The 20,910-nt window shown below is 39.5% G+C and overlaps 1 protein-coding gene across 1 annotated transcript in view; it reads left to right on the top strand.

Moving 5' to 3' along the window:
• Ugt50B3 (UDP-glycosyltransferase family 50 member B3) overlaps positions 1–20,910 on the top strand; it is a 198,186-nt gene that overhangs the window by 148,335 nt on the left and 28,941 nt on the right. Inside the window, exons 5-6 of the mRNA XM_065232571.1 lie at positions 10,490–10,673; positions 10,739–11,035. Of these exons, the coding sequence (XP_065088643.1) occupies positions 10,490–10,673; positions 10,739–11,035 (481 nt within the window). The remainder of the gene's footprint in view (positions 1–10,489; positions 10,674–10,738; positions 11,036–20,910) is intronic.

A 20,910-nucleotide genomic window follows, 5' to 3' on the forward strand; every position in this document is an offset into this window, starting at 1 on the left:
AAATCGGCTGGAGTAGATAATGTTAATGCTAGAGTTATTCAAGATTGCTTTCATGTCATTGGCCACATCTTTCTGGACCTTATTAATGAATCATTGCAGAATGGACATGTGCCACAAATTTGGAAGGAATCCTTAGTGATTCCTATTCAAAAAGTTGCTGGAACGATTAAAGCCGAAGAGTTTCGTCCCATCAACATGTTGCACACTTTAGAGAAAATCTTAGAACTTGTTGTTAAAGGCCAGCTGTTGGAGTATTTGAATAGCAACTCTTTGTTGATACCAGAACAATCGGGATATCGGGAAGGTCATTCTTGTGAAACTGCATTGAATTTGGTGTTAGCAAAGTGGAAAGACAACTTGGAGCGTAAAGATACGATTGTTGCTGTTTTTTTGGATCTGAAACGCGCTTTTGAAACAATTTCTAGGCCCTTACTGTTAAGTACAATCAAGCGCTTTGGAATTACGAGTACTGCATATAAATGGTTTGAAAGCTATTTGTCTGACAGAACTCAACGGACTGTTTTTAATGATTCTGTTTCCAGTCCCGTGGGGAACAACCTTGGAGTGCCCCAGGGAAGTGTATTAGGGCCCCTTTTATTTATTATGTATATTAATGACTTGCGACGTGTTTTACGGTTTTGCGACATTAACCTTTTTGCAGATGATACTGTGTTATTCATTGCAGCTAAGGATTTAGAAGTTGCCGTCTCACACTTGAATGAAGATTTGCAGTATCTAAGTAGATGGTTGAAGTGTAAGCAGTTAAAATTGAATACAAGTAAAACTAAATTTATGGTAATTTCGCGGAATCGATTAAATGAGAACGTCTCTGTTGTAATTGATGATGAGACTATTGATCGCGTTCGGGAGATTAAATATCTTGGCGTGATTATTGATGACACACTTAAGTTCAACTCTCACATTGACAATGTCATCAAGAAAATTGCCAAGAAGTATGGAATTCTATGTCGATTGAAAAACGATTTAACTATTGCCAGTAAAATACAGCTATACAAATCAATCATCTCTCCTCATCTAGACTTTTGCCCATCCATTTTATTTCTGTCGAATGCAACACAAATATCGAGATTACAGCGCTTGCAGAGTAAAATAATGCGTTTGATTTTGAGATGTAATAGATTCACTTCCTCAACTTTGATGTTAGACGCCTTACAATGGTTGTCGGTGAAGCAAAGAATTATATATTTGACTATGGTGTTCATTTTTAAAGTAGTTAACGGTTTGCTGCCTCGATATTTGTGTGATCGAATTGAAAGAGGAAGTGACTATCATAGATATAATACTAGAAACGCGGATGAAATAAGAACACCACATTTCTTGACTTGTGCTTCACAGAATTCATTATTTTTTAAAGGAATAAATGTTTTCAATTCGATGCCTAGACACATTAAACGTTCAACAACATTAGCAGAATTTAAGAGACATTGCATTTCACACGTTAAAACTGTCTTTTGAACGGTTATCCAGTGATTTTTTTTTTATGAATTGACAAATTATGTATCTTGACGAAGTTATTTTTAACGGATTACTTTGTATGGATAGCTGTTATAACGACTTTTTAATAATTATTGTAGCACTGCAAAAACTATTTTGTTTGCCACGATGGTGATGATGGATTTTTGATACATGATTTAATAGTAGTAGTAAAAAAAAATAGTAGTCTACAAAGGTTTGAGCCTCGCGCGCGTATTACGGATATAGAGGACTGAATTTAACATTTGATAAAAAAAAATGCAATTTTGAAGCTTATTTGGAAGATACCTTGAGTTAGTAGTAAGTTTTCTGGCAAATGTTGGGGGTTCGTGAGCATTCCTGACATTGCTGAAAATTATGATAGCATCAGATTGCGGGGTTACTAGTGTAATAGGATGCTTTGTTGATTGTTCATTAACTCTTGATTGCTTGTAATACTTATGAATATTTTAGGTGGACAAAAAGGCGAACTAAGAGGTGGACGCCTGAGCTTTTCCACATTTATATCGCTGTGAAGCAACTGTAAACTCTAGAGGGAATTTATATCTGTAACTGAAACCAGTTCGATTTTGTTTGCCAACCTGGTTAAAATGTCATATTTAATTATCTTCAAGATAAATCGTCCAGCTCAAACCTTTGTAGGGGTAAGAGGTGGGACCATCATCATCATCATCAATTGAAAGGTCCCGCTATTTATACCCTTCGGAGTGTTGAAACACCCTCCAAAGGCGCGCCCCTTTGTCAATCAAAATTGGATTCCTTAGCAACAAAATTAAGGTATGACACCAATAATGACCATGCATCAGAACCCTAGTCTTAACCACTTCAAACTAGGGAACAACGAATAGAAGATTAGGAATCACATAGATGAAGACAACTAACTTATTTTTTTCCTTGTTTCAAGATCATCCTCGGTAGACAAAGCCGAGTCTTGTCACTATCAACAAGGCATAAAAAGTAACAAGGACTAAGATGTGTTCCTTGGATTACTGGAAAATCCTGTTCCCCTAGTTTAAAGTAGTCAGGACTAGGAATCGGTGGTAGTAACGTACCACGAAAAGGTGATCTACCCACATAACGGGGCTACCAGTTTTTCAATAGTTTCTTGTTGAAAATCAACATTGTTATCGATGCGTAGCCATATTTCTGATCGATTGGTGATAACATTACTGAAATTGGACCAGGGGCAGCTGAGTTATTAGCGTTCAAAATCTTTCTTAATTTGTTACATGTTCCATTTCGGTGTGTACCCCCATATAGAAATCAAAGACGTAGCCCTGCGTCAAAATTCTCCATACGAATCAGTAAAGAGTCTCATTCTCTGAGTGATATTCGTTTTCAAAGTATTTAGCTTGCCATTTCGGCTAGTAATTGGATATTGGATAGTCAAGCTCAGTGTACCATTTGCATCAAATTCCATGTTTTAATTTGACAACACGGCCATAAATCAGGTGTCTATATTAAGTGATGTTATTCGGATGGACAATACCTATCGCATGATTGGCCTCTTAGTTCATAATTCACTCACCATGCAGCGCTAGTAACATTGGATTCAAAAAGCTTGCTTAAGCAGTCTACATTCACTGAAATCGAATCTTATTCAGAGAGTGAGTCACTTTTACGTAGGTTAACTCATGGGCTCAACGAATGAGCACAATTTTGAACGTTAATAACTCAGCTGCCCCTGGACCAATTTCAATAATTTTATCACCAATCGATCAAATATATTTCTACGCATCTGTTTAATTTAAGACTATCATTTTTCAAAATAACACTATTGACAATTGTACGGATATGCAACTGTTGCTATGATAATTAAAATTATCACCGATTGCCTGCAAAAACGCGTTTTCCCTAACACATATGTCAAAGTTGAATTCCATCCGGTCTCACCCACCATACGGTGTTTATTCAATCACCGCGTAGTGAGTGGTGGTGTTTTTCAGTACACAACAAAGGCTGCCTGCAAGCAGCGAGCTGTAGCCCACATAAGCATCCATAGGAGGAAGAAGCCGCACCGCTATTGATCGGAATCAGTAGCTCTTTGTGAGTTGCTGTGGGCCTATGTCAAGCGCGTCATACTGAAGAGTATAAACTGAGAGAACCGTGCTCAAATTCCTATTCTTACACAAAACACAAGCACCTGCTGCAATTATCAAATAAGATTTATTATATAAGAACACGTAGTCCTACGTCACCATTGCGTACAAACCCATAAAGCTGCCCGTTGTAGTTTTTGCAAAATGTGACTCGCTGTCACTATTGAAGTGACAATTGTCACCTCGGGTGAAGTAACTCTCCTTTTATTTTGCACGGAGACTCACCTCACCCGATGTGACAATTGTCACTTCACCACACAGAACAGGCCTTGATATCTCCTACAACCACCCAATTACACACGTTCAAGGCTACCAAGTTCAAGATCTTATGCAGTTGTGGTACCATACCTTCCGCAATGTACCACCAATGAAAACCAATGGCCAATGTACCACCGGTGAAATCCATCAAATGTCCCCCCACTCCTGTCACACTTCGGAAATGGTGTGTGCTCCAGATAAGCTTTGTATCTGCAGTTCTACTGCAGCAGTACTCTGTGGTTATCGTTGTTCATCTGCCCGCCCATAGACTCATATCAAACAGCAATTTATTTAGTTTCGTCATACGGGAATTACTGACCCCACCGAAACCCACGAATAACATTTTCGAGATTGAGCAAGGCCAGACTGATTGGTCCACCGATCACCCATCAGCACCGGGTCCTCTTGGGACGAACTAGTTCAACAGAAGGATGAAGACAGAAATGCATCCGCAAAATGACCGGATGATGATGAGGTGTGCTCACGAAATAGAATGTAATTGCATTTATCTGTTCCTATAAAGCCCATACTATTTTGCTAAGGTAATGTGTATTATAGCACTAGCAGATCTTACCGGCATTTGACCAGCCATCACTGCAGGTAACCCATTTTGACCGTCTTGACCAACCATTGTATGGAGGAACTTTGTTAGCGTGAGGTCTGAATAGAAGCTTTTCTGGACTTAACCATGAGTTTGGGATGTTCTTTAAGAATCGGATGAGATAAACTTAGTTTGGTTGGTTTTGAAGAGATTCATGGTGCAGAAAATACTCACAACATTTTTCTTTGGAATCTTTAGAAACATTGACAAGGCACGGTCCACTAACCCATTGTGAAGTAAGAGTAAACAAAGAAGTCAACCTTAGCAACGATTACCCCTTGCTTACGAAACCAAAACTGAACATCTGTTCAAGGTTGTTTTGAAAGTTCTCGACAGTGGTTCAGCCCTGGATCAGATCAAATGTGAATTGACAAAATTACTTGGAGTTGAGCCAGTCCAAGTGATCGAAATGAAAATGAAATCTCGTTCTGGTGATTGGCGCAACGGGATTTGTATTTAGTTCACTGGCTGGATTTGGATCCTGCTTCAACAACTTTCGCATTTTTCGATTTATCAGGAAAGTATGTCAAATGGAAATATCTGGTAAATAATTTTACCAAGAAAGGCAAGGTACTCTCTGGGAGTTTTTCAATGACCTGCAGCTTTCATATTTTGAAACTCCCTGCGCCGCGCAGAGTGTACCGCTCATTGTGTGGATCGCTTTCTCACAGATTAGTTGGAAAAGAGTGTGTGTGAAGTAAATGGGAGAACCACACACTCTTTGTCGAGTGTTGTGAGATGCATATACAAAGTTGCTTTGCTAACGCTCTTAGGTGCTTTCCAGTCCTGGCACTCTCAAACTGCTTAGCAATCTTATGAGCTTTTTCCGCATTTGTGATTAAATTGTACTACCTTCTTTAAGCGCTGGAATAGGCTTTTGAGTTTTTGACGTAGACCACGTCTTACGGGAAGGTAATGGTGGGGGTAAATCGAAAATCTAAAATTGCGACCGTCACGGAAAGGTGTAAGGTTTTGAACGCTTATAGCTTTGTCATTTTTAGATGAAATTAAAATCCAAATACACCAATCGTTAGGAAATAACTCTCACAATTTGCTACAATAGATGCTTTTCCAATTTTCTCAAAAAAATCGTTGAAAAATGTTCAAATAAATAGCGATAATTTTATCACTGTTTCAATTAAATAAACGTTCTCCCCAAACCAAGTCGTCATAATCGAGCACCATTTGGTTGCGCATCGTTTTGCTTGAACCTGTAAATTATATAAGGGCTCTGCTGTCATTCTTCCGCTCACCAAAGTGATTCCAATACACAAGCCTAGCAAAGATCCTACCAGTGCCAAAAGCTATCACCCCATTAGCCTCTTGTCCTCCATATCGAAGCTATTCGAAAAGTTGATACTCAGCCGTCTGCTGGTGTTTTCAAATGATAATAACATCTTTCTCGAAGAGCAATTCGGGTTTAGGAAAGGCCACTCTACCATCCACCAACTCGCACGGGCTACTAAGATCATCAAGCGGAACAAGTCCATTTCCAAGACATCTACCATGGCATTGTTGGACGTTGAGAAGGTGTTCGACAATGTCTGGTATGATGACCTTGTTTACAAGCTGCATTGATACAGCTTCCCGATCTTCCTTGTTAAGATCATCAAAAACTACTTGTCGGGCAGATTATTCCAGGTCTACTTGAACAATGTCCTCTCTGATACGTTCAACGTTGATGCAGGGGTCTCTCAGGGTAGCTTGCTTGGGCCTATCCTATTCAACATTTTCACGTCAGATGTTCCTCCCCTGCCGGTTGGTGGTATCCTGTCAATGTTCGTAGATGACACCTCCATCATCTATACGAGTCGAGTGATCCGTGCTCTGGCGAGTAAACTACAATCAGGTCTGGATGTTCTGTTCGACTTTTTAAAAAGCTGGAAGATTTGTATCAATGCAGCTAAAACACAAACCATTCTGTTTCCACACTCGAATTCACCTCGGATTGTTCCACCTGCTACCGTCAAGGTCCATGTTGATAGCACTCCCATTGAATGGTCGAGTGAACTAGTCTACTTTGATCTCACCCTCGATAGCAAATTGCTATTCCGATCCCATGTGGACAAGACATCCACCAAGTGTAACATCTTGATCAGGTCGCTCTACCCTCAAAAACAAGCTTGTTGTCCACAAGCAGATCATTCTGCCGGCTATTGAGTATGGAGTGCCAATCTGGGAGAGTTCTGCTAAGTGCCACCACCTAAAGTTTCAGAAGATCCTTAACAGTCCACCGCGAGCTCGTAATTCTGAGATTCACCACCTGGCCGGTCTTCAAACACTCGAGGAGCGAAAGACGTCCACGCTGGAAAGGTTCAGAGTCGCCAGTCTGCGATCAAACCACAAAGATCATTCGTGATTTGGTAGGTTTCTGTGCTCAAGTAGGTAGTTTATCAATTTTTTAAATTCAAACCAAAACAATCCCATAAAGGGTATCCTGTAAATTAGCGCTAAACGCAATCATCACATTAGAATAACCAATTAACTAGAACAAAGGTGAAGAGCCAAAGGCTAACCAATTGAAATGTTAAACCAAATGTTGAAACACAGAAAATAAACGTAAATTTTACTATTACTTCCTCCGCTCATTAAAGCTTCGGACGGCGTGGCAAGCAGAAGCAGGAGCAAATCAGGAAAAGGTGAAAATCCCGTCAGGGGCGAGGCTTAGAAAGTAGTTTTTGTGCAGAAAATATTAAAAGGAGAGACTTAGGATCTATTTTTTCTGCAGAACATATAAAAAGGAGGGATTTCGGATGTTGTATGCCTACAAATTACTGATGCATTACTGTAAGAACTGTCAAAATCCTATGAATTTACACGCTAGTGTTTGTGAGATTTTGCTTGGCGAACTGAATTTTGATGATTTTGGGTCATCCCTGTGTTGAAGTGGGATCCAGAGGGACGGTAAAAAATCATTCACAGCTTTAAGTAGAGCTTTACATTGTTGTTTGTTACATACACCAAGTGGATAAGCGAGTTTCTGGGTGGTGCTGTGTTTAGTTCGGCCCAACAAAAATTAAACCTCTGAAAATGGGTTGGAGAGTCTTTGTGTAAATCCAAGAATGGCAAAAAGTTAAGAGATATATTTCTGAATACTTGTAGTTCTAGTTCCTAATTATGTGCTCAAGAGGGGGATAAGTTCCTACGTTAAGCTATCCAATGATTTTTCGATTGCTTGAAGTATCAAATCATGATTAAACTCTGAATATCAAATTTTCGATTATGCTGATGGAAAGAAAGTGAGAGGGCAGTCCCAAGTAACCAACAAGTCTGCTTAGTAACAATGCGACTAATAATGCGTCAAAGCCCTGTATTAGTCGTATGTTAGCTTTAACAACAAAATCAATCCAAATTAGCGGGCTTATTGGTTACCTAGGTAACCATTTGGGTTTTTCGAGGGTACTGTAGACCATGATTTAGACTTGTAGAGTGCTTTAAAACCTCAATAAAACTTTCAATGTTACTTGTGCTGGGATGTGCAATACATGCTTGTGAACGATTTCGAACCAGAAGTATCCCACTGCGATCAAGCGTTTGGTTAAACTTGTTATCCATAACAAATGTTCAACGGAGATAGGGTACACACTTAGAAAAATTCATGTAAATTTAGGTGCTCTGAGAGTAAAATATACGAGCGTAAATTTTGACATAAATTTGAGTCATAACAGACGCGAAATATAGCTTAATCAAACGTACTTTTCGTCGAGCAACGAACTTTTCAGTCTCGGAGCACTTAATATTACATGAAATGTTTGTTTACGTCTCATCTTTTATGTCAAAGATGGATTCCGTCACGTGTAAAATTAATTATTTCTAAGTGTGTAGGGATTTAAAGTTTTTTTTTTTTTTTTTTCTTTATTAAAGAGATTTTTATCCATAGGCTAGTTCATCTCTTAGGGATTTAAAGTGTGCACGGGGAATATATTTTATAACAGAGGATTAAAGACAAGTGTTTTATTTGCGGAATATCCCTACCGAAAAGTCCAGAAACAGTCAGACAAATAACTAATAAGGGTGAGGAAATTAACATGTCAATAAGAGGAAATGGAGTAAATTGAGGAAATAAGTTACTTCTACTGTATTTTAAATCAATATCAAGAAAAATGCATGAGAAGTTCACTAAACATCTCAACGTAGTCTACGGCAACCATGCGGTCGTGTCTTGTACACAACCCCAACATTTTCTTTTTTTTTTTTTCAAAAATGTTGAGAGTTTCCAAAAGAGTTTGATTTCGACACATTATTTGCAAAGTTTTTGTTCGTCAGGGCAGAGAATCGCTTTTTAATTTGTTTTTGCAAATCCCGCCAGATAACCTTCATGGCAGGATCGCGTGTTCTTTGATATTGTCTCCTACGGACATTTTTAAGACTAATCAAGAGCTGAAGATCGTCGTCTATTATAATTGAATCGAATTTAACCTCGCATTTTGGTACTGAGGCAGCTCTTGCTTCAACTATAAAAGTAGTCAAGAGCATAATTAATTTCATCTTTGGTTTGCAAAGAAATGTTTGGATCAAAGCTCTATTCCATAAAAGATCAATATTGCTCCCTATCAGATCTATGGTAATTGAAGGTAGAGTTGTTGGGATTAGAAATTATTTCTTGGGATATATCAAAAGTTACCGGAAGATGATCAGAACCCAAAACAGCATGAGTAACCAATTGCCTACAAAGTTGACATGCATCAGTTAAGACCAAATCATTAGTGGAGGGATTTCTCGCAGAAGAAAAGCGTGTTGGGCTGTTTGGATATTGAATAGTGTAATAACCCGCAGAACAATCATCAAACTGAATATAACCATTGGAATTGCTTTGAGCATTATTCCATAAGCGGTGTTTTGCATTAAAATCACCAATAATGAAGAATTTAGACCTATGATGGGTAAGTTTCTCAAGGTCACCATTGAGAAAATTCTTTTGCTCGTCTCTGTATTAGAAAGACAAATAGAATCCCAAAGTTGTGTCATTCTTTAACTTGTTTAAATATACCTTAGCTAGCTGAAACTATCACAGGCTGCAAACATAATTACAGTCAATTTTAATGCATACATTCTGCGTGGGTGCTATGGGTAATTTGAATTTAATTTGAATTGAATTTAGATGTCTAATTAAATTCAAAATACCTATAGCAATGTCAACCAACACATCGCGATGCATCGGTTCACCGTTGAACAATATTATTCCAAATCAGATCTAATAGGCTCCATTCGAATGCACCGACTTTGTCATTGTTGGGTTGAAAATCAACCACCGCAACCACGTCAACAATTATCGTCACGGTTGAACCTACCCCGAACTCTATTTTAGTTTCGATTATAATTAACTTATTCTAAACTATGAACCTTCCCTATGAATCGATGCAAACACGCACCGCCTGATCACTTTATTAACTATGATGCCTGACCACAATCGACCGAAACCCATATCACCGCCCGCCAGTTGGTTGGTTAGTTTGCCGATGTCCGCAAACATCGTAATTACAACCCGAGCCAAAATTGCATATAATGATACCTTATCGCCTTGTTGGGATACGGTATTAATTATTGGTCCGAAGCGCTTCCCCCATTGCGTTCCAAGCCTGTCAGCTAGATTGGTTAGTTACGATTTCAAGGATGCGATTTTAACGGGCGAACATCGCCATCAACCCGACAAATGACCAAGGGTCAATGTCAAGTTCGTCATTAAAATGGGATCAATCCCTTTTGAGCTTTTATGCAATCGGCCTGGTACCGGGAATAGAAGGGCAGTTAGAACATATGAATCGAAGCGGTAACAGGCTTAATCCGACTCGCTTGCATAACCCAACTAGGTTTTCGTCGGTCAGATGAAAAAAATAAACCGTCCCCTCATCCGATTTGGAGTGAGACCAGTCCAGGTGCAACAGAGCTGTTACTTGTTTTTCTCCTCTCTTTAGGATTATGCGATAACTGGCTTCCAATGTCATGGTTATTAACAGGAGATTAGCTTTTCTCCGCCGCGGCGCTGTTGTAGTTAATGATTCATCGTCAATAATCCAATTTTTTTTTCCATTTCCAGAGGCCACAACATTACCTTCCTCAATGGTTTCCCGGCAGATTTCTCCTACAACGGTCTGCAGGAGGTCACCCCTTCCGGTCTGGTGGAGTTCATCCGAAACTATACCAACTGGGACCTGCTGGGTGCTCGGATGCGTGGAGATTTGCCACTTTCCATGTGGGACGTCTTCCGCTACTCGTGGCAGGTTGGTAAATCGGATTTCCCTTCTATGTGATTTAATTTCTGTGGCTTTTCTTTTGTTATCCCAAGGCCTGCGACGCCACGTTGGAAGACAAGGAAACCATGGACCTGCTGGGAAGGAAGTTTGATCTGCTCATTCTGGACGGTGCCTATCCGGAGTGTGCCCTGGGACTGGCCCATCGCTTGGGCGCTCCGTACATGTTTGTCAACACGGTTGGGTTCTACACCACAACGATGGCCCTGGCGGGGAATCCTTCGCCGTACTCCGTTACACCGGCTTTCTTTCGGCCGCTGACCGACGATATGGACTTCTTCGAGCGGATCATGAACAGCCTCTTCCATATGATGCTGCAGCCGGTTTATATGGTGAGTATTGTGACACTCTACACACATATTTCGTGCCAACTTTTTTCTTACTGTGCCTCACGTGTGTCGGCAAATCCGAAAGTGCCAGTCATCGGACTGAACCTGTTTGTTTGTGAAAAATGGGGATGTTTGGCAAACCGGTTAATTTAAAAATTCGAATGTTTTGTGGAAGACAACAAGCAGTAGAATCCGAACTGTGTCAAGACGATGATCCAGAAGCACCCCAGCTGGACAAGCCGATACTGTACAAACTAGCCCTCGATAAGGTGACCAAGTTGCTCCGACCGCTCGACATCGAAACGCATCTGATGGTTTACAAAACTTCTGCCTCTGGGAAAATCCGCCGTGGATGTTGCAATCATTGGAACGGGCTCACGATATCGATGCCGTTTGTGCGATTCGGTTGTACAACATTTTGTCAAGCAAGATTGTTGGCGATGAAATTGACGAAAGCGTGAAGCTGCCCAAGTAACAATTCAAGCTGAACATTAAGAACAGAAGCTGATTATTGGTTGATTTATGATGTACAAAGCTGATTAACATCAGGCTGAATATATAGTTGATTAGTAGTGCATGAAGTGAAATGTATCCCCATAATCCAACCTCAATAAGTTAGCTGATCTAAAGATTGAACAAGCCTTATTTAAGCTTAACACAACTCCACAAATCAGCAATGCCTTACACATATTTTGATAGCCGAAAAGGAATTTTTTAGGAATAGCTACAGGTAGATGTGGGCTGCGACGACGCCGGAAGTATACATTTATATTCCTGTGTTTTGTCCAAAATTTCCAAAAATATTACTCAATTATAACACTAAAATAGCATCCTAATGATCATCGAATTAAATCACGAACTTGTGTCAACATTGTGTTAACTGCACTTGAAAATGAGAGGAATGTTTTACTGTCACCAGTTGTTGTTTACAATTCTTCCGATTGCTGTTATTCAACTTAAATTTAACGTGCTTCAAGCTAATGATCATACCTTTTGCCACACATATGCTTAAATGGTACAGTAGGTATGGTTGACGCCTGTGAATCAGCGACTGCCGGTTCGAATCCCGAAATGCAAATGTAATTTTTAGACTTATATTAACAATATAAATATGTAAATCCAATTAGTCAGCAACAAGTTAAAGCAGTTCCATATTAAGGCATAAGATATGAAGCGGTCTTCCATTATTATTTTTGAAATAAAACCAGAAGGCTGAACAAGGGTTGCAACAGAGTGTTATTTAATGCCTTAAAAAGCTTATAATGTACATTACTGTTAAGCTTTTGGCTGATTAAAATCACCAGATTTAGATGTTTAAAAGCTAAACAAAGATTAACGTGGTCTATGTACAGCAATTATTCTATCCAAGGCTGAATTAAAATCGATCAAACAACACTTTTTAAGCATCAAATTATTACCTGGGAAATGCGATTTCCGGTGCGGTTGTGTTCGCCGATGTTACTACTTTCGTCGCCGCTGGCGTCTTCAGCTACCGTCACTACCAGTACCACCGGAACGACCCCGGTGGAGCAACCGTCATCAAAAGCAACCATGTCACAATGACAGCAAAATAAAGGCCAACTAAAACTAGACGATTTCAATCTGTTCTAACCGTTCTTAACGGAATCACAACACACAGCAGTAACATAGAGGTAACTCTAAGACCAGAAGGTCCCGAAGAAACGTGCTCAACTTTTTGGCTCAGCTCTAGTACTATCTTCGGTCCCAAGCTAATCGATGCACCCCTCGAAACATAGGAAAATTCACGAACCCCTCATTTCATCTGTCGAACTTTCATACCGAATCAAAACAAACGTAGTGTAGTACTAGAATTTCAACTGGAATGGGGTACGTTAATCGATTTGCTTGGGACCAATAGGCTAGTCAAGTAGTGAGCCAATTTTAAATCGGTAATTTCCACCGGTTGATAATACCGATGGCAGCAGTACACCGGGAATTACAATTTGCTGCAATCGTTATTGCAGCTTTCTACGCTGGAATGGTTATTCTGGCCGAGATTCTGGCAATGAAATGGACGGTGTATTTTTTTTTTTCCTTTGGTTTGTTTTTTTTCCGTCGATCTTGTTTTCCGTGCTGAGCACCAATGCTACCGACGTGCCAGGAAGGCAGCTCCCACACCTGGACCCTACATATCGACCCATCAACTCATGAACCGGGGACCAACGGCTTTACTTCCCATCCGAAGGAAGGCGTGATCAGAGATGTTATGCCTCAGAACATCCCGGCGGCGCCGACTGGGATTGAACCCAGGCCTACTGGGGTGAGAGTTAATCACGCTTACCACTACACCACCGGCGCCGTTAAATGGACGGTGTATAATCAGGCGAAAAATTACTGCTTGGGTTCACGACGAATCGTTCCCATCGTCCTGATCTTAGATCGATTATAGTTTGATTTTAAAATTTGAGGTTCCGAATATTCGAAAGGCAGCTGTTCTCTTAGCACAGTACCGATTGCCCTGGTATTAATGAATTTACTGCACCTGATGGTGTACTGCTTCGGACAGGTAATAGGATGTGCGCTTCTAGGAAATCCAACTTGATTTTGGGGAATCAATGGCGATGAGTTCAATCGCATCCAAAAATAATGCAATTTTAGCAACAACAATTATTTGACAAATGCACTGTGCAGGAACAGAAATAGTACAGTGTTGCCAGTTACTTCAAAGATCATAAAAATATTATCTATGGGTGCCAAACAGTGACAATGGTGTTCCCAACTGTGTTTATGACACATTGTGCCCCTTGTTTTCAATATTGGCGTCAATACATCGTCAATACAATACAATACAATACAATACAATACAATACAATACAATATTTTTGTATTCACATCATCTATATAATTATCAATAATTCCTCTTCGCGTCAATATATTGATTCGTGTGGGGTTTGCTATTGACGAAAAAAGTCTGTCATGTCTGACGTGTAGATATCAAAAATCGATCTCTGTCGTCATTGGTTTCAGAAAAACTGTCCAATACCGTACAATATGAATATTTCCCATCTTTCCTGCAAGGCCGTTATCAAGGATTTCAAGACATTCATTTCCGGTATCTAGACGTCATTCCGATTCTTAAAATACCCATTTTCCCAAGGGGTAAGTCACTCAGCACAGTATGCCGAAAGTTGATTCGGCGCAGCTTGGGCACATCCATAGGCACACCAACGGCACAATCTCGAAGGTATTGGATTGTTTATTAAATAAAATGGGAGCACTACTGGACAGCTGTCATTGAAGTTTGACTGCGTGTTTCAGAAGAATACTCTTACTGTATATAGGACTAGAGGAATTCAGACCAGCAATTCCCTTCTCGGTTCACATTTAAATTCGAAATGTAGGCTTCCGAGGGCTGTCGATTGCTATCGATGCCGGTCACAAGTCTTTCAGCTACTACGCAAATGGAGTGTACTACGAACCGGAATGCATGAACAATTTGGATGGATTGGATCATGCAGTGGTGGCGGTTGGATACGGAAAACTCAAAGGAGAAGATTACAGGCTAATCAAGAACTCCTGGTGCAACTACTGGGGAAACGATGGATATGCTTTGATGGCGGTGAAGGGTAACAACTTTTTCCTTACCACCGATTCGGCGTATGTAAATTTGAAGTAAGGTTTCTGTTTAAATTAGAATTAAGTAAACGAGTAGTTTTATGTTCGGATATATGTCATCTTATACGAGATGAAATAAATAGTTTTAAATTTTTGTAAAAATTTTAAGTTAATTAGGTTGAGTGGATGCAATAAAAATTCCGTGTGATTGTGCCGTGAAAAATAGTTCGGTATGGTTCAAGCTAGTTTTGTTTGGTAGATGACCAATTGACCGAGTGCTGTTGATTTGCTGCTCAAAAGTAGGGTCGTTACAAGGCCGAACTACTTTTCACGGCACAATCACACGGAATTGTGTCCACTCAACCTAATTAACTTACAACACACTCGAATTCTCCCGGAACTCCAACCCGATGGTAAAACCGAACGTCTTAGCTTGGATCCTTCTTCTTGGCATAATCCATTCCGACGTCGAAAACCTTCGAGAGCTTCTTGCCCGGAATCATCACCTTCAGCAGTTCCCCTTCCAGATTGAGCAGAAAGGTGTAGTGCTGCTGACGTTTCCGTCTGATTGACTGGCAACGTACGGACGACATTGGAGCAGTAGGACGCACCCAGAGCACAGATGATCGATCCGAAGTGCAGATAGTTATTGTCGCTGAATGTCCAACTAGTTGGTATCGGAGACGAACCTTTTGTCCGTCATAGCCTGCTCGACACCCTCCGACAGTTTGGCGTGTTTTACTTTCTTATCAGCATCGATAATCTCCATGATGTGATCCTTGAGGAACTTGTTGAATACGTCTCCCGTCACCAGGCAGGCCTTCTTGATGGTGATAACATCGGAGTCCTCCTTAGAGCACATGATGTACCCGATTGGGACGCTGATGTCCACCGTGTTGAAGCTCTTGTCCTTGACGAAGGCTCGCCACGATTCACATAATTCACCCGGGAGGTTCTCTTTGGAGAAGACGCCCAACGTTTTGCCATCCTTGGATCTCTTGATCGCCTCCAGCAGCTTTTCAAAATTGGCCTTGCCTTTGTCGTTCTTATCCCAAACCAGCAGCTTAACGACTGAATGCCCTCCTCACTGTCCTTCTCGATCTGCTTCAAGAAGTAGATCTTCTTGCTGGTCAGGAAAAAGATGGACTTTTCGCACAACACCGTAATCGTATCGGTCAGCTCGTATTCCAGCAGCCAGGTCTGCAGCGAGGGGGATTTGCTGTAATGGTTTCTTCGTCTACGCCGACTGCCGTCAGAATGCAATCCGCCTTCTGCAGCGAATCATCATGGGAAAACTCTGGTTCCTTCCAGTTGGCGTAGAGGCGTTTTATTCGTTGGTAGAAGGAATCCTTATCGAGCACGATAATCGACATTTTCGGGGCCGTTGTGAATGCAAACCAAACATTCAAGCTGTCAGAAATACCGGGTTGCCAAAAATACCATATTTGCCAAAGATACCGTATTTTACAAAAAATCTTAGCTTGCTCTATGACCGGCATTGCCAGCACAATCGGCACACTTTCGGCACACTGAGAAAAATGTTGACCCAAGATTGGTGTGTGGAGTGACCTACCATATATATTTTCCCATTTTTGTTGACATTATTTCCAACTTTTTCTGAAACCGGAAGCCTGTATCATGGACATGGTTTGGGAAATCATTCTCAAATCTCATTTATTGAGCACTCCTGAGCGAATTAGCAAAAAAATCTCACGCTTGAAATGCTCATGCAACAACACCAAAAATTCATTCTACCTCAAAACTCATAAAATCCGGTCAAACGAAGATAAATTAAACTTATTACGTGTAATCTTCAAGTGTTTTTACGTGAGAAATGCTTTAAATATAGATTTTCATTATCCGTCATATACATACGTCATGAAACCTCTGTTGATGTGTTTCATGAAAGACAAAACCACAGACAAACAGACGTAACACTCACAATCACATTCATCGCAAATAATGTTTTAGTTGGGAATGTGCTTGCATTTCTCGATGAACATTTCAAATGGTCCTATCTGCTTTGATCGATTCTCTTCATCGACTTTCTCTTTTCATAACCACTGCTATGCAAACAGATTTCGCGCTAATTCTACCACATAGTTTGATAAAGGAGGTTATTATCTAGCGTCCAAAACGTCAAATACAACAGGGAAAGGTTTTGCAGCTGAGTTATTAACGAAAGAGAAAGTCGATGAAGAGAATCGATCAAAGCAGATAGGACCATTTGAAATGTTCATCGAGATTTGTCATGGTGCACTATGGCCGAAAACGCGAAATTTCACGACAAAAATCTATATCTCGAAAACTATGCACTCTAGTGGTTTGATGTCTTCGGAAGAGTTTGTCTACAAGATAAGATCTTCCTTTTAGCACAGGTGGTTACTAGGGTGGTCCTCTTTTTTCAAAATAAAAAATCATAACTTTTTATTTATACACACTTAGATTTTTTTGCCGAGATGGGCACCACCGAGCAGCTCGGCATTTTATTTTGCTGGAAATTCAGCAAAAAATATGTTTGTTAGCTGAGATCTCGGCAAAATTCCCGTTTGTTAGCTGAATCTCGGCAAGTTTTTCACTGAGATCCAGCAAAATAAAATGCCGAGCTGCTCGGTGGTGCCCATCTCGGCGAAAAAATCTAAGTGTGTATGTTTTAGGAGAATACTTGCTTCCACAAAGTCAAAGATAATTTAATGTCAAGCAACTTTGCCAAGGACATCAAAATTCTATCTCATCAACACACAATTCTACGAACGTTTTTCTAAATTCAGATAGGGTGGTTCTGAAAAAAAACAGTTTTTTTGCTCTAACTTTTTTCTTTCTGTTTTATATTGAGAGCCATCTTCAAAGAACTTCAAGATCATGAGAAGACGCCTCTTTTGAGAAGAGGTGGGAATTGATAGTTGTTATTTTACGAAAGTTATTCTTGTTTTAGTGTAAAAAAAGTCAATTTTTCCTGGACACTTTCCTCCAAAAGGAGCAAATATGAGCTAAACTTCTACGCATATTCTGAAAGAACATGGTTCTGCCTACACAACCTATAGAATATTATCTGTACCCTTTTGTACCATTGATGAGAAAAACATGATTGGAACTAGAGATAACATTGGTTAAAAAAAAAAGCCAAAAGCAACCCTACCGGGCTAAATAATTACAAAAAAAACACTTTTAAATACTTAAATTCACAAAAAGAAGCTATACTATATTATCTATAATCTCTTATTCTCTAATAAAGAATAAAAATCCAGAGTAAAGTTACAGTAATGCATACATTTAAATGTGAGAATTCATTAACATTTTACAGTTATATCATACAGTTATTGTGTGCATATATTTCAACTTAGTCGTACGTCTTGTCTTCGTTGTCAATATATCCTTCAAACCAATGAAACCCCAATTCTTGCAAGCAGTTAGATAAATCTTTCCTTGGGTTGTTCTTTCTTTTGTGAGCTGCTAGAATTGGGTCGGAAGAATCCATCGCCCGATAAAATACATCTGCCATATTGGCAGCTGTTGAGACTTTCCGTGCGTGAAATAGTCGATTGTTTCTATAATATTTGTTTCTTGCTTCAGAACCTTGTTCTCCCATAAATCCAGATGATAGGGGTAGAGTTGCCATGATGCTGGTGGAGTGCACTAAAATTTTGTGAAGTGTAGCTGGCATGGGATACCACTCGTACATTTCAATATACATCTGGTATGTTGCATTGCACAATTGGTCGAAGTCCTCCAGGTTTACCTTATCTAGACTGTTTATAATCAGCAAGATCACGGATAGGTTCCTAATTAAGTTCTCGTCTAGACCGAGTGCCAATGCAAGTTTACATGGCTCCAATAAAAGCCTCCGGCATAATCCTCCTGTTGTTGTCGATCCAGCTCCACCTTGCTTAGGAATATCAACGTGTGTTTTGAACTCTTGGAGTAGAATCTTTTGAACATCCGCTTTTCGTTGTTTAAAGTAATCCTTTTCATCAGGTTTCCTTACTTACCAAACACGAATTCCTATTCTGTATGAAATGTGCAGCAAACAATTGAAAATATTAATTGTCGCGTGCAACGGCTGGCAACCAAAGTGGAGTGCCTTGTCGGATGTTGGAAAATCTAGCCTATTTTTCTAATTAAACTGGCTTGGTTTTGCATGGCAAATAGGACAAGATTGAGACGATTTCGTATCTGTCAGTATGTTCAATATCTTTCCGTCAATCATCGTTTCGTAAAATTTACATTCAATTTTAATGTTTTTATCGTTATTAGAGAACTCAAAGATCTCCAAATTGTCAATTTGTTCTTTCACATCTTTATCAATTCTTAGTACGTATTCCGCTTGTTCTTTTGCATACTCCAGCATAAGTGGTCTTACTGATCGCACCGATTGTGGTGCATCGTTTTCCCATAAGACCTTTCCACATATACTTTTCATTTGCAAAGGAGTCATGGTTACGGTAAACAAGGAATGATCGTCTACCATTTCTCCTTTGTCATCGGCTTGGTTATATACAGACTGTCCCGCGGTTCCGTCCATCCCGTAAGAAAAAATCATGATAGCTATAAACAAAAATGATGCTCAACTGTTGAAATGAGAGTAACCTATGTTTACCTTCATCTGCTAGCTCAATCAATGAATTGTGATGCACAATCCTACTGATCGTATGCTTAGCGATTGCACTCATCGTTGTAGAAGCTTTGGTTGAAGTGATTTTCATCTCGTTGTTATCAGGACGACATTCATCCTTCGTTTTCATGACCTTAACGATAAAAAAGGAACTCCACAGCTTTTTCAAACATTTATAAGATTGAGTAATTTGAAGTTCAACTATACCTGATCATAGCTAGGGAAAATGTCTTATGTAAGTAGCTTTACTCATTGATTCGTCCAACAATAAACTCAAAGCTTGAATTGGTGTGAATGGTTTCGGAATATCTGTGTCAAGGCGTTCCAGAAGATTTTCAAGATTTTCGAAGTTAGCTATAATTTTCTTAATTATCTTGCACAAAAACGTGTTCCCATTTTTCCTTGCTGCGTTGCTGACCGATTCCAGAAGAATTAGCTCACAATTATCAAATTCTGTGGCTTGACGGCGAGAGATTTTACGCTTTCTCTCCAAGCAAAGCTCATTCAAACGCTTTTTCGGGCGACCTGTGGATTAATGCATTATGCTATGTATTTACCAACTATAATTAAATAATTTAAAATTTGTGTACCTCGACTAGCCACATTTAAGGGCAATGCGGTATCGATTGTTGACAAAATCTGGCTTTGAGTTTGAGCATTGGATGACAATGAAATGTTTCCTAAAATTTCCTTAGGAAGTTTGAACGGTTTATCAAAATATTTCTGATTAGATTTGAAAACTCGTGTTGCGTTTCGTTTGTGCTTAGTGTACAATTTCTTGAAATAATTGCATGTATCCTTCACCATTAGAGCAATTTTATCCCTCGTATCTTTCTCCACGATATTATGCATTTTGAAGACTTCTTGACAGACACTATTACGTTTATCAATAGTGTTTCCGGACGCATTTTTCCACAGGTTGAATAATTTGCGCTTATCCATACTTTAAAATAAACCTCATTCGTAATTTTCAAAAATGAACGACAAACATACTTTATTTGACCAAGCGCTTACCTGGAATACTTCCGGAAATTTATCTTTTTAAAGTTTCAACTGATTTACGTATATACTTGCTGCCACAAACTTAAATCCCGTCTTGACGCGTATGGAAACAAATGCCATGACACAGTCAGCACTACGGTGAAGTACAATGCTGCCAACATAAAAGGAAAAAAAAACACTCTGTCCAAGTTGGCTTTGAATAATAGTTGTCAGAGAGATAAAAACAGCAAGAGACCTTTTAGACGTTTAATCGTCTTTCTCTATCTAGCACACATCGATGAATGGGCGGTTTGTTTTTCCACTCATCTGTTTCCGTCTTGATCGCAATCGTTTGATTTAAATGGTGCAGTAGTGTGCACAGATTAAACATCAAAAAGCTCTATGAATGAGGCATTTATTACAATAATAGATTGTCTGGTTGATTTTGAATGATTATTGAATTCTAGCAATGAACGTTTACAGCGTGTTTGCTGGTTTATATTTAACTGTACGTTTGATATTTACAACACTGTACGTTGTATATCCAAACGAAATGTCTAATATTTGAATTTATTAAACTATCAAGAGCAAATTTTCATTGGGTCGTAAGCAACAATGTAAACAAAAACGAGATTTCCATGCGATAGGATAGCTAGAGCGTTCATTAATGTGGGTTTAAATTTTCATAGCGATGTTTTGATAATAAACA

Source organism: Ochlerotatus camptorhynchus, unplaced genomic scaffold, assembly GCF_037179485.1.
Source record: "Ochlerotatus camptorhynchus isolate MF236.1 unplaced genomic scaffold, CSIRO-AGI_Acam_v1.1 ptg000370l, whole genome shotgun sequence".
Lineage (NCBI taxonomy): Eukaryota > Metazoa > Arthropoda > Insecta > Diptera > Culicidae > Ochlerotatus > Ochlerotatus camptorhynchus.